At 44.9% G+C, this 24,334-nt stretch overlaps 1 protein-coding gene across 2 annotated transcripts in view; it reads right to left on the reverse strand.

Moving 5' to 3' along the window:
• Positions 1 to 24,334, reverse strand: part of KDM4B (lysine demethylase 4B) — a 228,728-nt gene that overhangs the window by 57,384 nt on the left and 147,010 nt on the right. For both annotated transcript variants that reach the window (XM_060784971.2, XM_060784972.2), the window contains exons 9-10: positions 10,066 to 10,262; positions 4,058 to 4,230 (exon numbers count right to left, since the gene is read on the reverse strand). In XM_060784971.2, coding sequence (XP_060640954.2) covers positions 4,058 to 4,230; positions 10,066 to 10,262 — 370 coding nt within the window. The remainder of the gene's footprint in view (positions 1 to 4,057; positions 4,231 to 10,065; positions 10,263 to 24,334) is intronic.

Below are 24,334 nucleotides of genomic sequence, written 5' to 3' on the forward strand. Positions count from 1 at the left end.
GTTTGCTCTAGATGCAACATTGCTGGGGTTCAATGTGATCTCTAGCTGCAGAATGAACTGCAGCTCCAGCCATGGTGGATCAGTTCCCTCAAATCCCTCGAGTAGGTTCAGTTGGTCATAGGGGTTCTATGTGCCAAGTTTGGTCCAGATCCACCATCAGTCGTATTCACAGTGTCTCTGGATGTAACTGAACTACAACTTTCAGCAATGAAGGTCAATCCCCGCCCCGCCCCCAAAAAAACCCTCCAGTATTTTCAGCTAGTCATGGGTGCAAAGTTAGGTCCAGGGCCACCGTTGGTGTGGTTCAGAGTGTTCTTTGATTGCAGGTGAACTATAAATCCCAGTACCTACAATGGCTATAAATCAAGGTGAATTCCCCATAAACCTCTCCAGTATTTTTATTTGGTCATGAGGGTTCTGTGTGCCAAATGTGGTCCAGGTCCTTTGTCAGTGGGGGTCACAGTGCTCTGACTTGATGCAGGATGAACAACTTTCATCAATCCCCCAAACTCCTCCAGCATGTTTAGTTGCTGATTAGTTCTGCTCTGTTTGTTGTGCAGATAGAGTTAAAAAGAGTAGGAAAGGGTTAAGGGAGAGGTAGTGGGCGGGATCATGCGAATTCCACACCTATGGAGAGAGTAAGAAACACTGTGATGTCTGTGGTGGAGGAGACACATAAAATCTAGGATGAAATTGTCTCCGAATGAAAGCATTCCTTGGGTGGTGGGCAGTATTGTGTTTGGGGAGGACAGTCGCAGGGGTTGGGCTACAGATTCATGGCACCCGCTATAACCTGAAATGTCATTGGAAGCAGGGCATTTGGTGGCTCCTCAGCACTGTGGGTTAAAGCTGTTTGTGGATGAGGGAGCTTGTTTGTGGAAGTGGGCACCAGAGCCACATACACACATACATATTTTCACTTTTATTATGAACTAGCTTGGGGACCCGGCGCTGCCCGGGTTATTAGAGAAAGTGGGTAATGGCGGTTCTGTATGCCAAGTTTGGTCTTTATTAGTCATTGGATAACAGCTGCATGGTTTTCAGGAAGTGAGTGAAGGTATCTGAGGTCCCATCATCCATGGTCCACCCTCCTCCAAACAGCAGCAGGAGTGGGTCATGGGGGCTCTGTGTGCCAAGTTTGGTCTTTATCAGTCATTGGATGAGGGTGGCAGTGGTTTCAGTAAGTGAGTGAAGGTACTGCAAGTCCCATCATCCAAAGTCCATCCTCCTTCAAACTGCAGCAGGATGTAGAGTGGGTCATGGGGGCTCTGTGTGCTAAGTTTGGTCTTGATTGGTCATTGGATGAGGGTCGCAGTGGTCTCAGAAAGTGATGCTCTCATATCTTCCAACGTACAGAAAGCAACAAAGATCTATACTCCAAGTCTAAAGATGTGGAGGAGGATTGAAAGAGAGAGCGAAAGAGAGAGACATCTTCTTCCTTGGGAAAGCGGCCCACAATTGATGCCTTTCTGACCAGTCAGAAAACTGGCAAACATATTTCATCACTCTTTTTTGCGCCCTCTTCTCCCTGACATGCCATTATTTTTGATAGAGAATAGCGCCTACCAGCTTGATGAAAGGACTATAGCTGCTGTCAAGTTTTTTTTTTGTCATGTGGTGATTTGTTTTGAAGGGCTAGCTGTATATATTCTTTGTCTCTGCTTTTAGAAACCGGTCGGTGCGTCTGATGATCGTGGTAATGATTATGATTAATAAAGAAGCTGTTATAAAATGACAAAAACCACACTTTCTGGCAACACACAGGTTTCTTAATGGAAGAGGGATGAAAGGTATTCCCATCGATGAAAGAGTGAAGAAAAATGTATATCTTTTACACAGCCATACGCATCTTTCCAAGGCCTTTAAAGTAAGCTTTTTGGGGGATGAACTCTTAAAGAAGGGTTTTTAAAGTCAAAAGCTGCATAATGCTCAATAAATAATGTATATACATAATGTATATATATTACACAAATGCAGGCCTGTAGCCGGGGGGGGGGGGGGGAGGGGTTAGGGGTTCAACCCCCCCACCGATTTTTTTCAGGTTAAAAAAAAACCTGGTTTACTCATGAATTTTAACTGGTTAACCAAATCCCCATGCTAAGTCTAAGAGACGCGAAAAATTAAGAGTCCCTCCAGAACTGCAAGCACTGTTTCAAGCAAATATTAACAATTTATTTGCACTGTCATTACTTGCAGCTATAGCTGATGTAGTGAAGCAACCAAGTTTTTTTTGGGGGGGGGGGGGTGCTGAATGCTCTCATTAAGGAGGCCAGACTTGGTGGAGGTGGTTGACAGGGGTGGAGCTGCAGGCATTTGAAGGCTGCTCTGCCCCTGCTGTGCTCTGTGCTCTTTGCTTCAGCGTGAGCTAGGAGGCAGGTTTCAACCCCCCTGTGAAATTTTCAAACCCCCCCCCCCCCCCCGAAATTTTCAATCCCTCCCAAAAAAATTTTCTGGCTACGGCCCTGCACAAATGATCAGCTACTGCCAGAAGGGACAGAGTTTTATTTATGCTGACAATCATGCCATCGCCACTCAAGCAAGGAGCTTTGAAATGATTGAACAGAAGCTCTTCAGAGCTTTAGGTGCTCTTACTGCCTATTACAGGGGAAACCAGCTAACTCCTATTCTGGGTTGCTGTGAGTTTTCTGGGCTGTATGGCCATGTTCCAAAAGCATTATCTCCTAATGTTTCCCTACATCTATGGCAGACATTCTCAGAGGTTGTGACGGATGGCTGCCATAGATGTGGGTGAAACGTCAGGAGAGAATGCTTCTGGAACATGGTCATTCTGCCCGGAAAACTCACAGCAACCCAGTGATTCCAGCCACGAAAGCCTTTGACAACACAACAACAACAATCCAAATTAACTTGACTCTCCCATCAACCAAAAACAGGCCCACATTTCCCACTGAAAGCCTTCAACAACACATTGATTCCCAATCCATCTAAAATGCAGATGTATGCTTTTCACAAGCACCTTGGGCTCTGAGGTCTACCTGGGAAGAAATCCCACTGGAGCAATGCAGCACACCAAAATACCAGGGACTCACTATGGATCATGGTCTGACTTACAAGAAGCACTGCTTGTCTATCAAACAAAAAGTGGGTGCTAGTAACAATATCATACGAAAGCTGACTGGCACAACCTGGGGATCACAACCAGACACAATGAAGACATCTGCCCTTGTGCTTTGCTACTCTGCGGCTGAATACACATGCCCAGTGTGGAATACATCTCACCACGTTAAAACAGTGGACGTGGCTCTCAATGAGACATGACGCATTATCACAGGATGTCTATGCCCAACACCGCTGGAGAAATTATACTGTTGAGCTGGTATTGCACCATCTCACATCTGCCGGGAAGTAGAAGCCAGTAATGAAAGGACCTAGGCATTGACATATCTAGCCCATCCTCTGTTTGGACATCAGCCAGCAAGACAATGGCTTAAATCAAGAAATAGCTTCCTAAGATCTACAGAGATACTCGCAGGAACACACAAGCAAGCAAGAGTCCAAAAGTGGAAGCAAAAACCCAGAACCTCAAGCCATGACTGATACAAGATGAGAAACCCCCTCCTGGACACACAAAAGACAGGGTGACTTGGAAGGTGCTGTACAGACTGTGCTCTGGCACCACGAGATGTAGAGCTACTCTTAGGAAATGGAGCAATGGCTACAAGGAGCTGTGGTGTGGCCTGGTCCATGAGGTCATGAAGAGTTGGAAGTGACTGAATGAAAAAACAACAACAATGCTTCTTCTAGCTTCTTACAACAGTCAGAGAAGGCCTACCATGACGGTTTCCCTATCACTTAACCAAACCAGTGTACTCCTATTTCTGCTGGTTTCTGGTATGGATTTTAATGGGGACAAATCTAGGTTGAAAATAAGGGGAGAAATATGGTTGGGACTTCCTTACAAATGATGGTTGGCATCAGGTCTATGAACACCTCTGGAGATGCAAACACGAGCACAATTGGCAGAGGCATCATCATCACTAATTCTTGGGGAAAAAAACATTTTAATATGAGATGATGTGAAGTGCCACAACCTTACCTTCTTTGTTTTCCAATGGTTTGTGTTTCCCTTCCTCATCTAAGCATGGAAACGTCCTTTGGCCCTCCTTCTCTTTGCCTCCATCCAAGGCCGCTTCTGCCGCCATGGCTTCCCCAAGCACCTTCTGATCCTGCGTCTTATGCCTCCGAGGTTGGCTCCGTTTCCTCTTGGCCCTGAAGTTCCAAATGGGAGAGAAAAACTTTGAAAATGAAGGTCCGGGGAAGAAGCAACTGTGAGGTCATGATACCTGACGCGAACTGCAGACTTGAGCCAAAAAAATAAGAAAACCCCTGACAAGAAAGCCGAAAACAGATGGGAGGAAAGTTTTGTCAGAAATATTAAATATTAACTAAGTATTTTTGATTACAAAAGTATGAGTCAAGCACGGAAAGAGTTAGCACACCCAAGCCTGCTAGAGTCAGTGGGCCAAAGCTAGTGCCGTCTTGAGGAGTGTGAGGTAAACCTCTGTGTGAGAGAAGCCTCGTGTGAGAAAGCTCTAGTGTGAAGGCTGCTGCGTGTAAAGCTACTATGTATTTGTTTATTTGTTATTTTACCACAAAGAAAAGAGATAATATTGGTTTGTTTTTTGTTCTTTTTATCACTTTGGGCTACTGGTGCTAGGTCAAGCTGCTGCTAATAAGTTACACTGTTGTACATTTATGAGGAGGTTCTTTTGTTAACAAGCTCACTCACCCAACAATTTTGGTGTCTCCTGGCACAGCAGCCTCTTTATAAAATCCGGAGGGCCGGAGATTTAGCACAGCTGGTAAATCATTAGCAATTATAAGATCTATCAACCAAAAGGTTGCAAGTTCGAAGCCCCGGGTTGCCGTGAGTAGCCAACTGTCAGCCCTAGCTCATTGTTTACCTAAGCAATTCGAAAACAGCTTTAGCTGTGATTAGAGAAATTAGGTACCGCTAAAAAGCAGGGGAGGAATTTTACGACATCATAAAGAAGGAAGATCAGAGAATGCTAGGCGACCAAAAAGAAGGAGGAAGTCCCAACGGCTCTTCGTCATAGAGGATGGAGCAACAGCAACCCCTGGACTCAAGCCCAACCTTCCATGGTACCTCCTGTTCTGTTCTGTGTGTATTGTCTATACAAAGCGGCACTGAATGTTTGCCGTGTATGTGTACTGTGATCCACGCTGAGTCCCCTTCAGGGTGAGAAGAGCGGAATATAAATAAAGTGTTGTTGTTGTTGTTGTTGTTATTATTATTATTATTATTATTATTATTATTATTATTATCCTCATCTAACAAATCCTTATGAAATGGAATTGCTACACTGGTATTGACAAAATGCTCTATTGACCAATTAGCTTTTGCCGCGATCAATTAGTCAAGATGTAAACATGAAAAACTATTGGGCAAAATCAGAGATACTGGTGCATATATGCATATATGTATGAATACTTATTTATTTATTTATTAAATTTTTATCCTGCTTTTCTCCACAATGCGGATCGAAGGTGGCTTACAACAGAATACAAACATTAAAATCCTTCAATATTTACAAAATAGATAAAACCATGATAAAACAACGATCAATAAAATTCCACATTTCAGCCAAAACCATAATCTCCTCCACCATGTACGCCTTCTCCATCGTGATCATAAAATTCCCAACTCCTGCCATGGCTCAATTAAAGGCCTTGTTAAATAAGAAAGCCTTGACCGCCTTCCTAAAGCTGAGCAAAGATGGCGCAACCCTTAGTTCTTCAGGGAGGGAGTTTCAGTGGGCTGGGGCTATATCCCAAAAGGAACCTCTAGTTATGAGTAAATGTATGCTGGTGGGGGCTCGCATGTTGATTTGAGTTTCCCTGCTCAATCTAAGTTTGCACCCTGGGATGTATCGGGGGACATGGTGCTCCAGGTAGTCTGGACTGAAGCTGTATAGGGCTTTATAGGTGATGACCAGCACCTTGAATTGAGCCCAGAACTGATCAGGCAACCAATGGAGCTGCTTCAGGACAGGCGTAGTATACTCCCTGTAGTTAGCACCCGTCAGAAGCCTGGCCCCTGCTCTCTGCACAAACTGCAATTTTTGGACATTCTCCAAGGGCAGACCTACATAGAGTGCATTGCAGTAGTCCAATCTAGATGTAACCAACATCTGCACCGCTGAGGCCAGGTCCGGAGTCTCCAGCAATGGGTGCAGTTGGCACACAAGCTTGAGTTGCGAGAAGGACAACCTAATCACCGCCACCTGTGCTTCCAGGCTTAAAGTAGAGTCTAGGATGGCCCCCAAACTGCACACCTGTGATTTCAGGGGAAGTGCAATCCCATCAAACTCAGGTTAAATGCTATTCCCAAATCTGTCCTCTGAGACACTAGTAGTACCTCCATCTTGTCTGGATTGAGCTTCAACTTGTTCACCCTCATTCAGTCCATCCCTGCCTTCAGACAACGGCTCAAGAGCAGGACCACTTCCCTGGCATCTGGTGAAACGGAGTAGTAGAGTTGGGCATCATCTGCATACAGATGATACTGAACTCCAAAACTCCGGATGATCTCTCCCAGCCATTTCAGGTAGATGTTCAATAACATTAGGGATAAAGGTGAGCCCTGCGGGACCCCGCCGGCCATGAGGTTGAGCAGGACTTCTCCAACACCACTTTCTGGGACCAGTCTGTGAGGAAAGATCAGAACCACTGTAACACAGTGCCTTCTAGCCCCATCACCTCAAGCCTTCCCAGAAGGATACCATGATTAATGGTATCAAAAGCTGCTGAGAGATTCAGGATAGTTAACAGGGTCACACTTCCCCTGTCAATCTCTCCACGGAGATCATCGACCAAGGTAACCAAAGCTGTTTCTGTTCCGTGACAAAGTCTGAAGCCAGACTGGAAAAGATCCAGATAATCAACTTCATCCAGGAATCCCTGGAGTTGTTAGCCATCACTCTCTCCAGGATACTTGTCTAATTTTACCAGGAGCTCACAGTATGACATGATCAGGCACCAGGACACAATAGGTTGGGTGCAAAAACATACTAGAGCCTTAAATCAAGCAATTTAGTTAATGTTAAACCATTTGGAAAAAGTCAGGAGAGCTCATCACATCATTGTTTCAAGGCCAGAAGTATGATTTTAGTTCTGACATTGGTTTACAGCTACTTGTGTTTAATGATTCAAAAATATAACTTCTCTAACCCTCGTTGTTTTTTTTAAAAGAAGTACCCCAGACATATTCATGTTTAACATACGCTGTCCAATCTCTGCACCAAGGAAGAGAAGAATAAGCCACTTGACAATGAGATGCTGGGTTGCCAGCGTTCGGTGGTAGGAAAGGAGATTGGGAGATTAAAGGCAGCCCGAGACCCAGACTCCTTTAACCAGCCAACCTCTGTGCTGCTGAGAGCCGACGCGATCGGACTTCTAATTTAGAGGAAACAAGGTCTTCAAGTAGAGGAATGGTACTGAGAAAATGTATTTCAATTTAATACTGTAAGATGCATTGCGCCAGAGACGGCTGCAATGGGGATAAGGGCAGCAGGAAGTAGAAGGAAAGCGAAAGCAAATAATGCATTTTTTGGTAAGAGATTATACTTGTAAGATCACCGAAGCAATGAATGGTTTCGTGGTCTCAGAGGGCCACTGGAGAATGCGCCAGCGGCTCCAAGAGGTAGGAAAACTGCTTGAACAATGGGGTCCATCTCTTGGCCAAGTGCAACTGCAGTGGATGGGGCCGTCAGTCTGTACACTATATATGTGACCTGGACTTGGTTGACAAATAATCCAGTAAGACATCGCTAGGTATGTATAACTTCATATACACTATCAAGGAAAGTGTGGGGAGTCAGATACATCCCCAGAGAGAAAAGAGAAGGAATTGTAGTATCTTTATAGTATTGATATTTAATTATGAATTAATTTTGAAGTCACTTTCTATGTTTACTGTGTTTTAATTTATGTCTCATATATTTTAATATATGCTGCTATGGATGTATTTAGACTATGTTTTAATATGTGCCTTTAAAGTCGTATTGAATAAAGTTTGAGCTAAGAGGAAAGAGGGTAATAACAACAAAAATGATGTTGTTATTGTTTTGATACTGTAGATCATTGCCTCCTCCTGAAAAAAAAAGTATATCACAAAGGATTACCACCTCACCTGCTTCATAGGAAATCTGCTACAAAACAGGAGCTTTTTTGTTGAGTTCTGAAGTCAGAGAAGCAAATAGCAAAAACAGAAGAACAGTAAGGAGCGTGCTTTTGCCGTTGAGGCCTACTTTTCGAGCGGATTTGGAGTGGCTAGCCCGCTCTCCAGATTTGGCCCCTTGTGATTTTTTTCTATGGGTTTTTTTGAAATCCCGTGTTTCTGTGAACCGTCCAAGGACCCTACAAGATTTGAAGACCAACATCCAGGAAGAAATTGCCAACATAACACCTATGCTGGCAAGAATCATGACAAACACCAGAAATTGGTTTACTCAGTGTATGGAGAATGGAGAATGGGGGACGTCACCTATCTAATTTGATCTTCAAAACTATGTAAAACAAAACTTTAGGTATGCGCCTACATTATAAAAAAAAAAATCTGATTCATACAATGGGTTTTGTTAAGTTTTGAAAAAAGGAAGTTATGCTGCCTCACCCTGTATCATAGGAAAGCTGATTGGCCCAACCTGGGAATCATAACCAGGCACAGTGGATACATCTGACTTTGTGCTTTGTTACTCTGCTGCAGAATACGCATGCCTAGTATGGAATACTTCTCACCACGTTAAAACAGTGGCTCTTAATGAGACATGCCACATTATCACAGGATGTCTACACCCAACACTACTGGAGAAATTATACCATTTAGTCGGTATTGCACCACCTGACATCTGTTGGGAAGTAGCAGCCTGTAATGAAAGGACCAAGGCATTGACATCTCCGGCACATCCTTTGTTCAGGTATCAGCCAGCAAGCCAACACCTTAAATCAAGAAATAGCTTCCTAAGATCTACAGAGAAATTCACAGAACACCTCAGCAAGTGAGAGTCCAAAAGTGGAAGTTAAAACCCAGAACCTCAACCAGTGGCTGATAGCAGATGAGAAACTACATCCTGGGCACACAGAAGACTGGGCGGCCTAGAAGGTGCTGAACAGGCTACGCTCTGGCACCATGAGATGCAGAGCCAACCTTAAGAAATTGGGCTACAAAGTGGCGTCCACAACATGTGAGTATGGAGAAGAGCAAACCACAGACCACTTACTAGAGTGTAGCCTGAGCCCAGCCACATGCACAATGGAGTCCTTGAGGAAAAAAGCCCTCAAGGACTCCACCTGCCCAGGATATCAAACCAGGGGCAAATGCTTCTTTTGTTGAGATGGTTGGAGGAAGGAGAGGACTGGATGTACCGCAGCTCTAAGATTAGGGCCTTATGTGGACTTGGATGTCTCCAAGTTTATGACAGATTAAGCCAATCCTATGCTTGAAGAAGAGAAGAGTGTGTGCGCGCGCACGCACGCACACACACACAAGCACAAGCACGCACACACACACACTGACCTGGCTATAGGAAGATCTCCTTCAGGGGATTCTGACTCCTGAGTGGCATGATCAATCCACTGCGGGAATTAAGTTTGACAATCATCCCGAAAATGCAAGCATGCGGATGTCAGGCAAGTCATTGTGAAGCGACTTGACAGGGATATTTCAAAATTGTGAAAGGATTTACAGAGAGAAGGAGAGATGGACAGGGGAAGGGAGCGAGGAAGGACCGGAACAACGTATTTGATAGCCTAGGATTGACATCAGGCCAAAATACTCGCTAACATTCAGAGAAGGAATAATGCCAAATGAGAGCAAAATACAGCCCAGAAGCCATTTCCCCAAAAGGTATCTGATGGACTCACCCTTGCACTCCAAACAGGAAACAGAACCTCATTTCCTGTAGGAGAATGAGGAAGTGGAACCGTATTTCCATTCAAAGCTTTAGGGGGGGCATTTAAAACCTCCTTTCAGAGCTGCTTTTCACCTTCTGCTCCGAAAGGGAACCCAAAGAGATCTCTTACCTGCGGAGCATCCTGGCTTTCAAGGCCTCCTTTGTCTTATTCCAGTCTTCCAGTTCTGGGCAGGTTAACGCTGTTGGTTTCAAGTGATCCAAGGGGGCAATGTCTTTCCCTTGCTTCCATAAGTCGTACCGCTCCGGTTGGAGGACCCGCACAAAGACGTCCATCGAGATCTTCACGGTGTCCTTCCGGCAGGTACACTGGGGGTGGAAAACACATTCCAGATGCTCATCAGTTTATAGTGTAAAACAAGAAAACACCACTATAGAGACAATGTGCCTTAGAAATCACAGAGCAGTCTCCTGCCTACAAAGTGGCTGCCCCCTGTCCTCTCCAAGTGCCTTTGGTGCTTCAGAAATGCACACAAGTGCTCCCAGGAAAAGTGAAGGCATCAATGACAGAACACTGGCAGTCAATGCAGTTCCTGATCAGGAAGCAAAATGCTGGGCAAGAACAACCCTTGCTGGAAACGATGTACCGAACACATTCTGTGTAAAATGCAAAAACTTGGATGGAGGGTAGAAATATAAAGCAGAATCAATGAGGAAGTAGGGTAGAAAGGTAGGGAAATAGATCCAGGAAGGAAGGAAAGCTTTTGATGAAACAGGGAAGAAGGAGGAAAAGGAGCAAGGAGAAGATCGAAGGAGGAGGAGAAAGGAGAAGGAAGAGGAAATAATAGGAGGAGAAGGAAAAGAAAATAATAACTTATAAACAATATAAATAAATAAATAAACTTTTTTGTATTCCGCCCTATCTCCCCAAGGGGACTCTGAGCAGATTTCACCATACACAAACCCAAAGGCAAACATTCAATGCCTAGAAGCAACGAAACACAGATAAAGGTAAAGGCTTCCCCTTCTGGCTCTGGGGGGTGGTGCTCATCTCCATTTCTAAGCCAAAGAGCCGGCGTTGTCTGTAAACACCTCCTAGGTCATGTGGCTGGCATGACTGCATGGAGCACCATTTACCTTCCCACCGAGGAAGTACCTATCAATCTTCTCACATTTGCATGTTTTGAACTGCTAGGTTGGCAAAAGCTGGGGCTAACAATGGAAGCTCACCCCGTCCTGCGGATTCAAACCACCAACCTTCAGGTCAGCAAGTGTCAGCAGCTCAGCGCTTTAACCCGTTGGGCCACTGCAGCCCATGATGGTTGCAATCATGCAGAGATTAGAAGCAAAGATGGGAAGTTTGAGATAAGTTAGACATGGAGGAGCTATGGAAGGAGTTGTGGAAAAGCAACGCTTTGAAAAGAATGGTGAAATGAAAAACGACTGCTGTAGCAAGGCAAAGAAGGAAGACTATACTTCAGTTCGAAGATGCACTTTCCACACCCTATACCCCCCCCCCCCCAGTAAACACCTCTAACCATAGGATGCCCCAAAAGAGACTGAGAACTCATCCACCCAATCTACAGTTGGCTATCTCGGCCCTTGCTTTTAGACCAGTGGTTCCCAACCGGTGGTCCATGGACCACCAGTGGTCTTAAACGACGAAAATATGGGCCGCGGCCTCACCATTACGACACAGTTGCCTCAAAACCACATGGCAACTAGGGCAACTGGTCTTGCAAAACCCTCTTATAGTGCCAAGGCAACAGGGATGTCGGGGGGAAGAGGCTGACTACACACGAAAGATTACTACTATCACATCAGGTTTAGATTATTAAATATGGTTTTCTGTGGGTGAGCAGATGGCAACTACTGGGTGGCATATGTTCTGTATCAGAAAACAGAGCGGATGTGGTCTATCCCATGAAATTTTCTGAATTTGCGGCCCAAATAACCAAACCGAATCTAAAGATGACCAAAAACTGATTCGTGGAGAGTGATCCCTGGTCAAGTGGTCCCTGGTCAAAAAAAGGTTGGGAACCACAGTTTTAGACTGAACACCAAGACGAAGAACGATTCTGAAAGTGATCTTAAAAGGGTCGAGGGAAAGCCAGGTCCTCTCTGACTCAGGCCCCTTTCACCCCACTTCTATCCCTTTATCAGACTTGTATTTCATTTCAGAGAGGACTTCAAGGCATCACCTTCTGCGCGACTGTGAAAAAGAAAAGAGTCAATCTCAGGAGCAGTGACATTCCCTTCCACAGCACCAAGCTGGGAGAAAACAAATATTTATGGCCAAGTGGTTTTGAGCAAACCCAATTCGCTTAATGAAAAACAGCAGAGGGAAGATAGATCCCAGAATGTAATTTGGCGAGAAAGGCGACGCAGGACCACAGATGGTGCCCAGGCTCCTCCCGAGTCTGAAGCTCTCCTCAACACCTCTATCCATGGTGGCTTAAGGGATTTGTATTGAGCGGCTTTCCAACACTTCCCCCTCTTGCTAGTAAGTTATTACAAAAGGTACCCGAAAAGGAGAGGACAGTGGGCACACATTTGGAGAAAGAGGGGGCTGATCTACCACAGACCACAGCCATTTGCCCCCTCCACATACAGAAAGGGCACATCCCTCCCACAATTCTAAAGTAGACCCAATGTTGAATGCATAGACCAGAGCTTTGCAAAGTGCATGTCATGACACATTACTGTGTCAGCTGCAGTGCGTAGGTGTGTCACCTATGAGAAGCATATGTGAAATAAGCAATAAACCATCTATTTTATACACACACACACACACACATATAAAGAGTTTGGGTACCTGGCATTTTACAAAATGCATAAGCTTTTGGGTGAACTACAATTCACATCATGCCAGGTTAACGCCCTGAAACTCCATCAATACTTAAAGTTTGTCATGTTGAGCAAGTTTGTGCTAGATGCATCATTGGTGGGGGTTCAGTGTGCTCTCTGGCTGTAGGTTAAACTACAACTCCCACTATGGTGAGTCAGTCCCCTCAAACCCCTCCAGTAGGTTGAGTTAGTCATGGGGGTTCTGTGTGCCAAGTTTGGTCCAGGTCCGTCATTGGTGGAGTTCAGAGTGCTCTGACTGCAGCTGAACAATCAATCACAGTACCTACAACTAACAAATGTCAAGGCCTATTCCTCTCAAAACCCACCAGTATTCAAATTTGGGCATATCAGGTATGCGTGGCAAATTTGGTGCAGATCTATTGTTGTTTGCGTCGACAGTGCTCTCTGGATGTAGGTGAACTTTAATTCCTATAAATCAAGGTGAATTTTCCCCCAAAACCCACTGGCATTTTTTGTTGGCCACGGGGTTCTGTGTGACAAGTTAGGTCCAGGGCCATCGTTGGTGGGGTCCAGAGTTCTCTTTGATTGCAGGTGAACTATAAATCCCAGTATCTACAATGGCTATAAATCAATACTGGAGAGGTTTGGTGAATTCCCCCAAAATCTCTCCAGTATTCTTCTTTGGCCATGGGGGTTCTGTGTGCCAAATGCGGTCCAGGTCCATTGTCAGTGAGGGTCCCAATGCTCTGATCTGATGCAGGGTGAACTACAATTTCCATCATGTGGAGTCAATCCACCAAACTCCTCCAGTATGTTTAGTTGCTGATTAGTTCTGCTTTGTTTGTTGTGCAGACAGAGTTGAAAAGAGTAGGAAAGGGTTAAGGGCAAGGCAGTGGGTGGGATCATGCAAATACCACACCAATGGAGAGAGTAACACTGGGATGCCTGGATGGACGAAACACGTAAAATCTATGATGAAATTGTCCCTGAATGAAAGCCTTCCTTGGGTGGTGGGCAGGGGTTGGGCTACATGTTCATGGTGCTTACTATAACCTGAAATATTATTGGATGGAGGGCTTTTGGTGGCTCCTCAGCATGTGGGTCAAAGCTGTTTGTGGAAGTGGGAGCCTGTCTGTGGAAGTGGGCAGGGTGCCACATATAGATATAAATGAAAGATTTTCACAAGATGTCCTGTGCTCTCATACATCTCATTCTGACAATATATGTATATGTCTATAAGTCTGATAAGGGTAGGTTTGCCCTCTGGTTTGCTAGTGAAACTGAATGAGTGTGCTGCAAAATGATGCAGGTCTCAAAAGTGTGACACATTTCGAAAGCCACAAAGAACTGGCTACCAGCTTGCCAATCCACGCGTCAAAATCCTGTACCCAAGATGTGAGCAAATTAGACTTCTAATGTATAAAATAGTTGTCCCTGGTTCGCTTTAGATGAGATACTTAACCGAGGCAATCAGGGGGATTTAAGTGCTGTCATTTCCTCCAAGAAGGAGGCAACCTTGAAAAGCTAGTCAAACGGATTCAAATGGAAGGGAAAAAAAAGATCCCACTTCAACATCAGGAAGAACTTCCTGACTGCAAGAGCAGTTTGGCAGTTGAGTAGGTCTGATGGGGTCTCCTTCTCCAGAAGTTTTTAAGCAGAGGTTGGATGCCCATCCATTAGGGGTCTTTCGATGGGTGTCTTCCTGCCTGGCGGAGAGAAGTTTGAACTGGATGGCCCTTGGCGTCTCCTCCAACTCTAGGGCAAAAGAAAAGCCTCACTGCCTGCATTTTGCCAATTGCAGGGATAAGCCGATGCCTTTCCCTCAATTCCAGATAGGAACCCAAGAAAGCATGACTGCAGGTGAGAGTGATAATACGGACATGTCTCCACTTCTATGCTGATGATCGTGTCATCACTGCTCAAGCAGGGAGCTTTGAGTTAGTTGAATAGAAACTCTCCAAAGTTTTGGGTGTTCTTACTGCCTATTACAGGGAAAACCAACTGATTCCAAATCCATCTAAGATGCAGACGTGTGTTTTTCAGCTTAAGAACAGACAAGCATCTCGAGCTCTGAGGATTACATGGGAAGGAATCCCACTGAAGCACACCCAAATACCTGGGAGTCACTCTGGACCATGCGCTGACTTACAAAAAGCACTGCTTGATTATCAAGCAAAAAGTGGGTGCTCGAAATAATATCATACGAAAGCTGATTGACACAACCTTGTTGCAACTTGTGAAACGACAGTCGGTAAGTTCAGACAATGATGGGCAAGAAAGGTCCAGGTTCTCACCCCTCAGTGTACTCCCCAGTCACTTTGCAATGCCACAACTCGGCAGCAGGCATATTGTCCCCCCCTGGGCTTTGACACGCACAGCTCTGCCATGATGTATGTTTATATTTCCATTTCAATTCTATTTCACTGCTTTGACGCTTCCGTGCATGAATAATTTACATCCGGGCCTTGATTCTCAGGGGCCTCTTTCCATATTTCCTCAGCCACAGTGCCCCCTTCTCCACAAAGAGGAGCCCCTGCCCTGTCTTCTTCCAAACCCAGCTGTGTAATCCTTTCCAGCACAGCAAACAGCTTGGTGCAGCTGCAAATCAGAGCCCTTCTGACAGATATAAAGGGAACAGGGGATTGTTCTCTCCTCCCTTCGTTTTGAAAAATCGGAATCTGATCCAAAGCAAAACCACACCTTACCTTTGCTTTGTGTCTGGGTAGGTAGGTAAAGGTAAAGGTTTTCCCCTGACATTAAGTCCAGTCGTGTCTGACTCTGGGGGTTGCTGCTCATCTCCATTTCTAAGCCGAAGAGCCATAGACACCTCCAAGGTCATGTGGCCGGCATGACTGCATGGAGCACCGTTACCTTCCTGCCAGAACGGTACCTATTGATCTACTCACATTCGCATGTTTTTGAACTGCTAGGTTGGCAGAACCTGGGGCTGACAGCGGGAGCTCACGCTGCTCCCCGGATTCAAACCTGTGACCTTTCAGCCAAAAAAAGGTCTGGGTAGGTGACGCTAGTTCTTTTGTGAGGACTTTCTTCAGAAACTTGACATTTCAGTCAGTCTGAGTAAGGAATGTGAGGAAGGCAGGGTTCCCCCATTTCAAAAAAGACTGTGTGTGATTATCTGTGTTATTATGTTTTGAGGGAAACAAGGAAAACCCTACTAAGAGGCAAACCATTTAGGACAGTTATCCTCAACCTTCCTAGTGTTGTGACCCCTTAATACAGTTCCTCATGTTGTGGTGACCCTCAACCTTAAAATTATTTTCATTGCTACTTCATAACTGTCATTTTGCTACTGTTAAGATTCGCAATGTAAGTATCCGATATGCAGGATGTATTTACATTCACTGGACCAAATTTGACACAAATACCCGATACGCCCAAATCCGAATACTGGTGGGGTTCGGAGGGGATTGATTTTGTCATTTGGGAGTTGTAGTTGGTGGGATTTATAGTTAATCTACAATCAAAGAGCATTCTGAACTCCAGCAACGATAGGTTTGGATCCACTTCTTCACAACACATTGGCTCCATGTCTACTGTGACATTGCAGAAAGCCCCACACTTCAGCAAGGAGATCCGGCCTGGCACTTTGGCTCAGCGAATCTTGTATTTCTTTTTTTCTGAAACCAAAGACAAAAGTTTGAAATAAGCAGCTGCGAATTGCTCAGACAGCCCTTTCAGCGACATAAATAAACTCCAGCTTCCCCATTACCTTCACGAAAATATTATTTACTGGGATGAAGCCAAACATAAATCTAATAAGTGAGAGTCGCTCATCTTTTCTGTTCTCGGTTGCGCTCTTCGGGAGAATGAAGCAACACCGAATGCTTGAAGAGAACATAAAAGAACAGCATGAATTGATTGTCATTGCACTTGCATTGCAGGACGGTTTATCTCCTGGCCTTTTCCTCAAAATGTAGGAATTTCTGCTTTTTCTGCCTGAAAGGTCCACATATTGTTTTGAAGCAACTCCTTCTCTGATGGCTTCTCTTTATCAACTTTGATTTTATTCTCCATCAAACTTGGCAAAGGGATATATATTTGGTGCCTTCAAGGCATACCTCCATCCTGAATGAACAAGGTTTGTGACAATGCTGGGAACACTTCTTCAGGAGCAAAGAAAGGACAACCAGGGCAAGGTGAAACAAGATCTTCATTTACAGTAGCCTACCTACAGGACCGACACTTGAACGCAGCCAGCTTTAGAAAACCTAGATGTTTTGCTAGGAGGTGCAAATCTATTACAGATGCTTTTTGAGAGAAGAATGTTTGCATTGGGAAGCATTATTTCCACTTCCGGAAGTGCTTCCAATGGAGGACAAAGCCCGGAATATTACAAGTGCATTTTCACTGCAAGAGGTCCTCTTCTGGAATTTCTTCTATTTCTAGTCATCACGGTCCAGTCTTACCAATCCATTTTCTATGCATGGGTCTTGAATTGCACCTTCCACTGCATTTGATGCATATCCACTAGTCTTGTGCATTCGTATAGAATCACTATCTGTCTCTGTTTGTTTCATTCGTAAGGCCCCCATTTTCGTGCGCCTCCCTAAAACAGGCACCTTTCTGGATGTGCGTTTTTGTTCTATGGCCGAAAATACGGCAACGGAATGGCAAAGGGCAGGCTTTAAACTGGGTTTAAAGACAGGGTTTAAGATACCACTATTTCTGTGATGCTTTTCTCTCCGTCTGCAGAGGAGACGAGCGGAAGGTGAGGCGAGGCAGGCAGCAGGTGAGGCAGACGGCGTTATTCTCCTCCGATTGGCCCAACAGGAAGGGCATAGAAGGAAATAACACTGGCAATTCTCTGCCAGCCACGTGAGGAGCACCACGTGGGCCAAAAAGCAAGCAAAGAAATGGTACTTGCTCCTGGTTTCTTTCATTTTGGGGTTATTTTCATACTGGGGGGGGGGGGCGTTTCGTGCCACCCAAATGAAACAACGAAAGAAATGGGACAAATGGGTACCACACACATCTCTAATATCCACTATTTACTGGAAAAGAAGGTGGTTTGCTTTCTCAGGGGAAAAATCTCTAACTGGGCCACTTACTTCCATAGAAAGAGGGGGGAAAGTGAGAACAAACTGGGGCATGTAGATTCTGGAAAAGTTCTTCCACCTTTGGAACAACCGCCGTATCCCCAGTGATGGCTTAAAATGTGACGGGAGCCATTTCGGAAGAAATAATTGCCTCCTCCTTCTCCCCAGGCCCCCAGCAATTGATGGGGACACAAAGCCTCTTCTCCAACATGATCCACCTGAGGATAAGGCAAGACTTCCAGGTAGCTAAATTAGCCAGCAAAGCTTTCCCCCCGTTTTACAACTTAGAGCCAATAAAAAGGAAACGAAGCTATCTGACTGGTCTGAGGGAACTTTCTAGAGCAAAGAGAAGAATTATTTCAGTGCTGTGCTGATGGAATAGGAAGGCTGGTGGAGAAAAGGGCACAGCAAACACAGGATGGAGGCTGCAGGGATGTTCATGGCTAGTGAGGCCTGCAGAGTACATCAAGAGGCAACATCTCCCTTTGACGATTTGGAAAGGCCTCTACCATATCACTTATGGCTTTCCCAATGGCTGTTTGTCTTGGTCTCTGTTTGCAATGTTCCATCACCTTTAACACGTGTCATTGGTTTCTGTTCCTTGGTTTTCTTCCCTGCCTCTATGATCCAGAACAATCCACAGATGCAAACTCCACTGTCTCATAGTGTATGAACCTCTCTAGGAATGGAAGCTACGGCAAGCTTCCAGTTCAAATAAACTCAAAATACTGGGTTCACTATGGAACATATTCCCTGCGGATACGGATGTGTCTAAAGCAGTCATTTCCAACCTGTGGTCCATGGACCACCAGTGGTCTGCAAGAATGAAAATATGACCCACGGCCTCACCATTACTACACCATTGCCTCGAAACCATGCGGCAACTAGAGCGACTAGCCTCGCAAAACCCTCTTATTGTGCCGAGGCAACAGGGATGTCGCGAGGGTAGAAGCTGACTACTCACAAAAGATTAGTGCTACAATATCAGCTCTAGATTATTAAATATTGTTTTCTGTGGGCAAGCAGATGGTGACTACTGGATGGCATATGTTCTCTATCAGAAACTAGAGCTGATGTGGTTTATCCACTGCAATTTTCTGAATCAGCACCCCAAACAACCGAACCAAATCTAAAGTTGACCAAAAACAACTTTAGATTGTAACCCTTCTGGTACTAATGTTGGAGAGTGGTCCCTGGTCAAAGTGGTCCCTGATCAAAAAAAGGTTGGGAACCACTAGTCTAGAGAGCAAGTGTGTCCTCTCCATCACTGAAGCCCTAATGCGACACAGGAAGCAAGACTTCCTGCCTTCTGGCAACTGAAGACTGGAGCTGGAAACTATGGAAGATAGACCACTCTGAGACAGACAGGACAGTCACATGGTATAAAACGGCACATAAAAACCTCAACATACACTGGGGGAAAAACACTAGACTGTGAGCTATCTATCTATCTATCTATCTATCTATCTATCTATCCACATACACGCACACACACTTCAGAGGCAATTCCTTCCTCTCTGCAACTTCTCTCCTTTCCCTTTATGCTCTAACAATACTTAAGATTTTGCAGGCAACTGCCTCTTGCTGCCTTATGACCTGTGTGACTGGTTTTCCAATTTCGGAAGGGTACCAAAGTTTTCCATGGGTGGCCCTTTCCCCACTGTCAACCAGGTGCCACAAATGTGAATGAAGAAGCTCTGACTTTGCCTGCTCAATAAAAAAAGAAAATAATTTCAAGAGCAAGAAAGTACCCAAACTCCAGCTTCAGGACTTCCCAGACCCAACCGATTCCTGCAACAGGAGTAATGCTGTCCTTTCTCTTCAGTAAAACTAAACCTGGCTCCTCATTCCAAGAAGTACTTTGGAACGACAAGGCTATCAAGCACATTCTCCATAAATAAACGGCAATCAGGCGGCTGCTCGTTCGTCACATCGGAAAGTGACAGGTGCACATCCTTCTGCAAAGCAAGAGCACAACTCGAGCATTATGGGACTCGGGGATCTAATCAAGCTTCTCTGCATCTATCGCCATCTTCCTCTCTTGTTCAGCGCTTGGCCTGCCGTGCCGAAGAGCTGAGAAACAGCGTGGCTGTCACTGGGCATCCCAGGAGAGCGACAGATCAAAGAGTGGAATATTCATAAGGCGGGTCTCCCAGGAGCGGTTGGCGAGTTGAGAGGAAGGCGAGGCAGCGGGAGAAGGGAAACAAGCATCCCAAGGCTGGCTGTTTGCTTCCAGTTACGGAGAATCAAAGGCCCGGCTCAGCAACTAATTGACTTCTTGGAAACAAAATGAATGACAATTTGCTGGAGGAAAGGCCCTGGATCAGCCACTTGGATGCCGCAATGGCCACTAGCATATGTACCTTCAAGGCTTTGGGCGAGTTGCTGCATTCCTGCAAGTAGCCCCTGGCGAAAAATGCTGGAGTAAGAAACATGAGAAATAAATAATTCAGAGAGATTCGTGAGCTAGGAGCCATACTGGGTAACAATGGCAGCTCCTTTCATTCCGCTAGTCTTTTCAAAAGACAGAATACACTATCACAAGCTGGGGAGAACAGACATTGGTCTGTTACTGTTCTGGAAGAAAGAGGAAAAGGCACCAGGGAGCTAGGAAATACAGATCTCTGTTCCAATGTGATTCAGCAACATAGGTTATAATACCTTTCCACAATACAACCTCATGGGTCAAGACACTCTTCCTCTCCCCCATATGTTAAATGGGAATGTGACAATTCAGTGATATGGGAGGGTTAAGCATGGTTCGGTGTTACAACAGAACAGGCATCGTTCACATAAAGGCCACATCGTCACCCCACACAGAAAATGGCTTTCTTCCCACCTGGAGGTCTCAAAGCGCCAAAGCAAAGCTCTTATAGAATTTTATTTTGTTGTTTCATGCTGCCCCTCTCAGCAACTGACAGAAGGTGCAGGAAGCCCCCTTTCCACTTCTTTTTGAAAAAGAAACCTAGCTGAGAAATCCTTGGTGCTTTCTGCCAAAGTCAAGCCAAAGGCTGGGACAGTCCAAAACCCAGGTTCACTCCCACAACTCAACGGAGGGTCTTCCGAAAGGTAGATATGCTAGTGGCCATCATAGTATCCAAGCAGATGGAGAAAACAGAAGAACGCCCTGCCCCAGAGGAGTATGCTTGCTCCATCAATGTTTAACATTTACACAAATGAGCAGTCACTGCCACATGGGTCAACGAGCTTCATCTATGCTGATGACCGTGTCATCAACGCTCAAGCAGGGAGCTTGAAATGGTCAAAGAGAAGCTCTCTGAAGCTTTAGACGTTCTTATTGCCTATTACAGGGAAGACCAATTGATTCTGAATCCCTCTAAAACTCAAACATGTGCTTTTCATCTTAAGAACAGACAAGTATCTCGAGGTCAGAGGATTACGTAGGAAGAAATCCCACTGGAGCATTGCAGCACACCAAAATGCCTAAGAGTAACTTCTGGACCATGCTCTGATTTACAAGAACCACTGCTTGAATAGCAAGGAAAAAGTGGGTGATAGAAAGAATATCATACAAAAGCTGGCTGGCACAACCTGGGGATCACAACCAAATACAGTGAAGACATCTGCCCTTGAGCTTTGCTACTCTGCTGCTGAGTACGCATACCCAGTATGGAATACATCTCACCACGTTAAAACAGTGGATGTGGCTCTTAAGGAGACATACCGCATTACCACATCATGTCTATGCCCAACACCAATGGAGAAATTACACTGTTTCGCCGGTTTTGCACCACCTGACATCCGGCAGGAAGTAGCAGCCAGCAATGAAAGGACAAAGGAAGAGACAACTCCAGCCCATCCTCTGTTTTGATATCAGTCAGCAAACCAATGACTTAAATCAAGAAACAGCTTCCTAAGATCTACAGAGATACTCAAAAGAACACCTCAGCAAGCGAGAGTCCAAACGTGGCAGGCTAAAACCTAGAACCTCAATCCAAGGCTGAGACTGGATGAGAAACTCCTTTCTGGGCACACAGAAGGCTGGGTGACTTGGAAGGCGCACCCTGGGAACATGAGTTGCAGAGCCAACCTTAAGAAATGGGGCTAGAAAGTGGAGCTCATGACATGCTAGCGTGGAGAAGAGTAAACCACAGACCACTGACTACAATGAAGTGTGGGAACGAGTGGAAGAATGGAAGGATGTATGGAGTTAATAATTTTGGAAACGCCAGTAAAAGACCAAGGCCTGCAATGACTAACTACCCGCTTGCTGGACTGTAATTAAAAGTAAGCTGTGATAAGAAGTGGGACAGTGATAACAGAAATACTTACAATGTTAAGAAGGAAGTCAACATAAGATCAACACCAATCAAGAAGATCAACATCTGGCCAGGAAACTGAGATGGAACCAGTTTGGAAGACGTCTATCATTAATTTACAACTTTGGGACAACATCAACAGAATATTCCTATAAAAGACTCGATCTAATAATGCTCAAAGTGTGGCAGACCTGAGGAGTCTGTTCCACCTGCTATGCTCTGCTCCATGGGAAGGAGAGAGATAGTGTATGTATGGAGAGTGGCAGATTTGCAAGGGAGCAGTCTGGTCACTTTGGCCTTTTTTTCTCAAGGGAAGAGTAAGAAGTGCGCTTTTGAGTCTTAGATTTTGTGCAGGGAGTCAGGTTCTGCTGTACGGAAAACAGAGATCTGGCCCTTGGTATTTTGAAGTTTTGGCGTTACAGAACTATGTATTGACAGGCTGCAGGAAAGCAGGGTCTGGCCTAACAGATGCTTCTCCAAGGAGGGAGAAAAGATATGGTAATATTTGAATGCCTGAGGATGAATGTGTGTACATGTGAGGTGAATGTTGAGTGAAAATGTAATTCCCCTTTCTCTGTTAGTCCAATGTAACTGTAAGTTGTTGTACATCCAATATAGTTGCATAGAATCTGTATGTCTGTATGTCTAAATGTTTTTCTGCAATCTGATATACTCTCTCACACTGGAAATTTCAATAAAAAGAACCTATGCTTTAAAGTTATTGAAAAGTCAATAGCTTGACATCATAACTGTACCCTCAATGGGATTCTGACACAATAAATAAAATGAAATCCCCCTCCTTGTACAGCCTATCTCATCTCACTCTTCTCATAAGCCACTCTGGGACCTGTATTAGAAGAACTGAAAACCAGTAAGAGAGTGACCTCTCCAGCCCATCCTCCAATCAGATATCAGTGAGCAAGTCATCGCCTTAAATCAAGAAATAGTTTCCTAAGATCTACAGAGACACTCGCAGGAACACCTCAGCAAGTGAGAGTCCAAAAGTGGCAGGTTAAAATCTGGAACCTCAACCAGTGGCTGATAAAAGATGAGAAACTCCCTCCTGGGCACAGAGAAGACTGGGTGACCTGGAAGGTGCTGAACAGGCTGCGCTCTGGCACCACGAGATGCAGAGCCAATCTTAAGAAATGGGACTACAAAGTGGAGTCCACAACATACGAGTGTGGAGAAGAGCAAACCACAGACCACTGACTACAATGCAGCCTGAGCGCTGCCACATGAACAAAGGAGGACCTTCTTACAGCAACACCAGAGGCACTCCAAGTGCTAGCTTCTGGTCAAAGGAAATCTAGCATAATCTAGCATAAGGCCAATTTTTAAATTTTGTTTGTGTGTGTGACCCTTTCTCTCTCTATATATATATACACACATACACACACACACACACACACACTATAACTGTGTTCTCAAATTGCTTCTGACACGATAGATAAATAAATAAATGGCATCCAAGAGGCTGACTGATTAGTCAATTAGTTGTTGCGCTGGACCTTTGACATATCTCTATCTGGTGTGTTTGTAGCATAGGAGACTCATCACAGGCTGCCATCCTTCTCCTTCATCCCATCTGCACATACATGTGACAAGACACGAACATATCATGAACTGCAAGCAAAAGGACAAACATGAAGGAGGGCATCAAGCCATCTGCGAGTTCTAAATCATTAGACTCCATACAATGGAAAGGAAATGCATTGTAAGAGATGTAGGCAAAGCTTCTCCAAAGGAGCTTGAAAGCCACTCTTTTGCCTCCAGCTCTCAAAACATGGCAAAGAGATATTTAATTTGGTGCAAAAGGAGGTTCCGGCCCCCTCATCCGCCTCTCAAGAACGGGCAGGAGAAAAGCAATCGAGTCCCATCAACGCTTTATCGCCTCCCCTAGATACATTAAATTATCTTTTATGCCCGCTAATAATCCTCCATGTAATGAGAGAAATTAAGGCGAATGGCTCGTTTTTATTAAAAAATACGTAATAAAATAGCATAAAAAGTGGAAAGCGAAGCCCGGTCCTATATGTCTCATACGGAAGGTGGGTCCTCTTTCTCACAATAAGCCATTAAGCCCAAAGCCGAACTCGATCTACTCAGCGGTGCATGGAATGTTAACATAAAACCTCATTTATGGCTGTGTAGAAATAGAAGATTAGATTAAAGATAAGTTTAAAAGGCTGTTGCTTACTCTGGGGGTGTGAGTCTTCAATGAGATTGAAAGATAACTCTAGACAGCAATGCATTTCGAGCGTAGAGTAAGGATGAACTGCAGAACTCTTTTCTA

Source organism: Anolis sagrei, chromosome X, assembly GCF_037176765.1.
Source record: "Anolis sagrei isolate rAnoSag1 chromosome X, rAnoSag1.mat, whole genome shotgun sequence".
In the NCBI taxonomy this organism is placed as follows: Eukaryota; Metazoa; Chordata; class Lepidosauria; order Squamata; family Dactyloidae; genus Anolis; species Anolis sagrei.